Genomic DNA, 6,000 nt, shown 5'->3' with positions numbered 1-6,000 from the left:
ATGCATCATCAGAATATTAATGTTCTTCAACATCTATTAAAGTACATGGAGAATATAAATGAAATGATTGGTTCCCAAGCTGTAGCCTTGGAATTATTGTATAATGTCTCTGACTTTATATGTAAGTCTATAAATAAGCATCAGATCTTTTTAAACAGAATAAATAGTAGTTCACACATCACTTTTATCATCTCTATATAATTGTGACTAATGATATTATAAGGTCATTTAAAATTGATGCTGAGTTTATAGAAACTTTTTCATCATATATTTTCTCCATCAGTGGATACTAATCATAATTATCACATAGGACTTGCGAAGTCCTATGATGTTTCAAATAGCATATGCTTATTGGATTCTTAGAAGAAAGATTTGAATCACTGACAAAAGCAATAAACTATAGATTTTTAGATTTGAGATACCAAGATGTCATTATTTTAAATAGATTAGTGATTAATTAATTGAAGGAAAGCAAAAGTTAGATAAGTTTATTCAAAGTGATGAGGACCTGAGTTAAAGTAGAAGCTTTGGAAAAGGAAAAGGAAGGATGGATCTTATATTAGATTCTCAAGAGATTAATCAGGATTCATTGATTAGGATGACAGAGACAAAAAATAGGAATAAAAATGATTCTAAGGTTGGACGTTAATAACCCAGGAATACAGTAGTGCCTTTGATGGTAATGGAGAAATAATGAAAATCCTGCCAAATGGGAACTTTGACTGGATCTCCAAGTCTATTTTTTATATGTACTAAGTGTAGTAACTAGAGGGAATCTGAAAAATTAAGACTAAAACTGTCGTTTGGAAAGTTGTCCTCATGAAGTTGACCAAAAGCTTGTAAATAGGCAAGTTCTCTTGAGGGAATAAGAGTAGGGGAGGAAATTTTTTAATGGAACCTTGAGTACAACCATAGTTCATGGTCAAGGGAAATCACAGAGAAAATAGCAAAGAAGGCAGCACAAGTCTGATCATGTCACTTCTCTGCTCAAAAATTTAGTGGCTCTCTATTGCCTCTAGGATACAGTTATGCTCCCCATTGACTCTAGGATACAATGCAACTTCCTTTGACGGGCATTTAATACTCTCCACAGGCTTTCCCTCCAAACCCTTCTTTCTTCTCTTTCTGATACCAGATCTTTATTGTAAACTAAACCGCCACCCAGGTTGTCATCCTCCACTTTCACCCAGGTGTTATCCACAGCTCCTCATTTCCCCCCCAATACTCGGCAGCTTTGGCATTTCTACTTGTCGCCTTCTTTTTAACACTGCTACCACCCTGGTCCAAGCCTGTCACATCACATCTGAACTAGCACAATTGCTTCCTGATTGACCCCCCTGCCTCCAGTCTCTCTCCCTCAGTTCATTCTCCTCCCAGCTGTCAAAGTGATCTTCATGAAGTGCAGGTCACTCTCCTCTTCTATAACTCCAGGGGCTCTCCAGGGCCAAATATAAAACCCTCCAGCTTGTAAAGCCCTTCCTGCCCTTACTTCTCTCTACCTTTCCAGTCTTCTTACCCATTATTCAACTCCACGTACTCTGTGCTCCTCCTTCCTGGCCCCCCCAGATTCCTTCCCCTCTGTCTCTCCTCTGGGTCTTCCCACTGGCTATAGGGCCCCATGCCTGGAACACTCTCCCTCTTCCTCCTTCCTACCCTTTGGCTTCCCCTGCATCCTTCAGGCTAAAGTCCCTCCTTCAGGAAGCCTTTTCTAGTCCTTCCCCAACACTAGTTCCCTCCCTCTGAGAGGGCCTTCAAGAATCCTGTCTGGGACTTGATTGTACAGAGTTGTTGCATGTTGTCTCCCCATCAGACCTTGCCATGCTTGTCAACGACACTTTCCAGCTCTATTTCCCACTGCTTGCATTCACAAACACTGCATTCCCCTCCAGAAGCCTCGTACCCGCTGTCAGACTCCCTCTGTGGCCTCTGCCCCATCTGTCACCCCCCTCTTCTTTTCTGCACTTCTGAAACCTTGAGTTTCTCCAGGTACTCCCTTTCCTTCTGTGAATACCCAGGTTTAATTTGCTCTCCTCTCAGTTGTATCTTCCCAGGAGAACATAAGATCCTGGAAGGCACAGACGTATTTTTTTCTTATGTCCTCCAATCAATGAATTGCACCTAGTCGATGCTAAATAAATATTTGCTGAATTTAAGAGTAGTCACAGCCGACCCAGGATAATAACGTAGATTGAAATTACCCCCCAAAAGTTTGACTGTATCAAATACAGCAGAGAGGTTAATAAGGACAAAAAGAAAATCTTAAGAGTTTGAGGATGCTGCCATCAGTACATTTTTTCAGAGTTCATTCCCGTCAGGACGACACATCTTGTGTTCTTAAGTTGTTTTGAGTAAGTGTATTGTGATATTCTTAGCTGGTCTTAAAATAATAGAAAATGAACATCTAAATTGAAAGTGAGAAAATAAGTCTGAAATGTGTTGAAAGACTTTTTTTAAAAAAAAGTATTGTTGGGTATATGTCAGTTATTTATTGCAATGTCAAGTTGTAGAAATTATGAGGGAATGTTTTGAACATTTGGAGGTCATGTCAGCCAAGGGAAGGGGGGTGCGTTACACCCAAACACTATTTGAAGCTGAAGTCCATATAATTACATTTGACTTTTTGGGGGGGAGTTTCGTGTGATTTTCCATTGACTTAGATTCATTTTTCGTTGTTTCTTTGTGTATTTGCACTAGCCGTGCTGTATTTGGCCATGGCCTTCGGCTGTAAGTGACATCATTATCTCCACACATGACTTTTCCTTTTCAGGCCAACAGAACTTTTTAGGAGCTGTAATGCTCAGTCGGACCAAGGGGCCATGAATGACATGAAGCTGTGGGAAAAAGGAAGCATAAAAATGCCATTTATAAACATACCTGTTCTGGACATTAAAAAATGTCAGCCTGAAATGTGGAAAGCAATTGCTTGCTCCCTGCAGATTAAGCCTTGCCATAGTAAATCCAGGGGAAGCATTATTTGCAAGTAAGTTTTTTAAAGTAATCTAAACATAGCAGTTTGGAATCAGACTGTTCATTATTTAAATGATAAGCAAATTTAGGTGGGTAGGGCTTCTCGGGAAGGTGCTTCATCTTCCTTAGTTACTAAGGAAGGGGTGTTTGTGGGAGCACTTGTTACCTCGTGTCTCCAAGGAATTGGCATCACTTTTCCCATGATCCACTTTGGTCTGTCTTTACCCATGATTCCCTGTTTGCCCGCTAGATGGGGGAGCAGACCGCAGTGTAGATGGGAGGCTAATGATATGTTAAATACCCCAGGCAACTTTAGGTTAAGTTTTGCTCTTAAGGAAGGCAGTGAAGGTAGAAACGGAGCATTATTTGAACCTAGTCCTGTGTGACCGGGAAACTGAAGCACCTGTACTTGCTGTCCAGAAACCCCCAGCCAAGGGCCCAAGTTGTGTCTAAAGATTGATTTGAGGCGGTTTCTCATCATTGTGAATCTAAGCAATTCATATGCAAGGTAGCCCCAATCTAATTAACTAGTTATTGTTTCTATGTTTGTTTTTTAAATACTTACTTTCTGCCTTGGAATCAATACTATGTATTGATTCCAAGGCAGAAGAGCATAAGGGCTAGGCAATGGGGGTAAGTGACTTAGCCAGGGTCATACAGCTAGGGAGTGTCTGAGGCCAGATTTGAATCCAAGATATCCAGGTCTGGCTCTCTATTTTCTGAGCCCCCAAGCTGCCCCCTTCTATTTTCTTTTGGTTGTGTACAGCGACTCGGATGGGTTGGTGGGACATATCAGTCCACATCTGTTTGATGGTGTGATGTGTTGGGTAGTTTAGGCAGTTAGTTCCTTCAGCGTTTTACCTACGTGGAGGTACACCCGAGGAGATCCTGAAGTTGATGGGAACTCTGGTTCTATGCATGATGTTTTTCTCTTCAGATCCGATTGCATAGAGATTCTTAAGAAATGTGGAGATCAAAATAAGTTTCCTGAAGACCACACAGCTGAAAGCATTTGTGAGCTTCTGTCTCCTACGGATGACTTGGAGAACTGTATACCTTTAGATACATATCTTAGTAAGTAACATTTCTGTATGAGAGTTCAGAAATTCTTTATGTGTTTATTTCTAGTGGTGTTTGTTTTTAACAAGCTTCTTCTATGTGTGATAGAAAATATTTTGTGAAATAATACCTTGATTAGGAATTCCAATTTGATTTGTTTAGCTCAAGAAAGTACTTTAGACATGCCATTCCTACAAATGTAATCAGAAAGAAAGTTCCATTTATTATTCATATTTCTCTTTTAGTATTTGATTTCTTGGTTTGGATCTTGATAGATTAGGATAAAAATAAGCATCCTTTGCCTAGTAGAATTTATGTCTTCTCTGGGCAAAGGATTCTTGGCCATTAAATAGATTTCTATTAGTGACTCTTGTTGCCTCAATAGCTTTTATTATTAAATTAGAAATTTGTTATATTGGGAAAATATTTTGGATCCTTTATATAATCCAATCATACTAATTTTAAAAATCAAATTTTAAAAATGAAAATAATAAAATACTAGCAGTGCAGGTACACCAAACTAAGCAATCTCTGTACTGGAAAATCCAGATTTTTTTTTTTTAAACCCTTACCTTCCATCTTGGAGTCAATACTGTGTATTGGCTCCAAGGCAGAAGAGTGGTAAGGGCTAGGCAATGGGGGTCAAGTGACTTGCCCAGGGTCACACAGTTGGGAAGTGGCTGAAGTCAGATTTGAACCTAGGACCTCCCATCTCAAAATCCAGATTTTTACAAAAGATAAATCAGTTTTTACATTCTTCCCCTTCAGGCATTTGACATTAAAGACAAACTGAGCTTGTTGGTTGTTGACCTATCTTGGCCTTCCCATTCCCAATTTTTCCCTGACCAGGCAGGCTTTTATTCATTTCTGCCTGTTTGAAACCCTTCTCTTCCTTCAAAGCTCACTTCAGGTATCATCTCTTCCATGAAGTCTTCCCTAATCCTCCCAGGTACAAGTGTTCATATTTTCTTATGGCACTTTGACTGTATTTCTCCTTTATCCTTATGGCATTTTACCTCACACTATACTTACATACATTGTTATATTTCAGGAAATATGTTATTTTCTATTTTATACATCTCCAGCGCCTACCACAGTGCCTTAAATGTGAAGTCATGTGCTCAGCGGATTGAAATGAATAATACTTGATTTCCTTTACAAAAGAGTTATTTCCTCAATAGATTTCCTCACAATAGACTTCTAAGGATAGCAAACTCAACTAATGTTTTTAAAACATGATTTATTACATTAAAATTAGATTTTTACACATTTCCTCAGGAATATCCCTGTTGTAAATAGTATATAACATAAAACTATATTGTATTAAACGACTCAGAACAGATAAAGTTGCTTTAAAAGGAGTGAGAGAAGTCCTGGAGCATCCTAACACTTGGCTTGGAGAAGGTAGCCACAGATGAATAGACAGACAATTCTTGCTTTATGTAAATTTGTATTATACACATTCAACTTTACCTAAAGAATTCTAGAAGAAACTCGTCCTCTTTACTGTGCCGCACTTCCTTCCCTCTCTCTCCGCTTCTGCCTTGGCCAGCACTCACTACCCCGCCTGCCTCAAAGCACCTTCCAAATGACTGCAGAACGGCCAATGGGGAGAATGCCATCCTTGGCCCAAGAACTTCTGCCTCCCTTCGCCCCCCACCCAAACGCCAAGGCCCTGCCCAACTGTCTTGTATTCATCCACACTCGGTGCCATGTGTCTCGTCTCTGGCCCCCCAGGGGCCGCCTGTCCTCTCCTGTCTCCGTCCATGGCCAGCCCCCTGTCTGCCCCTTGTGTTTTGCCTTTCTGTTTCTAACCAGGCCCCCACATGGCTGGCCCCAGCCTCCTCCATCCACTGACCCAGGATCTCCCTCCCTTCCTCCCTCCCTCCCCTATGACTAGGGGCAAATTTGCGTTATTTAAAATGACTTCCTGTAGAGGTCTGCAGAATGCAAAGTCTCACTTAAAGCGAGAAC

At 40.4% G+C, this 6,000-nt stretch overlaps 1 protein-coding gene across 3 annotated transcripts in view; it reads left to right on the top strand.

The window, feature by feature from the left end:
• RECK (reversion inducing cysteine rich protein with kazal motifs) overlaps positions 1-6,000 on the top strand; it is a 75,560-nt gene that overhangs the window by 48,457 nt on the left and 21,103 nt on the right. For all 3 annotated transcript variants that reach the window (XM_007497984.3, XM_016423794.2, XM_056806722.1), the window contains 2 exons: positions 2,768-2,980; positions 3,905-4,041. In XM_007497984.3, coding sequence (XP_007498046.2) covers positions 2,768-2,980; positions 3,905-4,041 — 350 coding nt within the window. The remainder of the gene's footprint in view (positions 1-2,767; positions 2,981-3,904; positions 4,042-6,000) is intronic.

Source organism: Monodelphis domestica, chromosome 7, assembly GCF_027887165.1.
Source record: "Monodelphis domestica isolate mMonDom1 chromosome 7, mMonDom1.pri, whole genome shotgun sequence".
NCBI classification, from domain to species: domain Eukaryota; kingdom Metazoa; phylum Chordata; class Mammalia; order Didelphimorphia; family Didelphidae; genus Monodelphis; species Monodelphis domestica.
The sequence above is the reverse complement of the archived record's forward strand: the minus strand, read 5'-3'. Positions and strand labels throughout refer to the sequence as shown.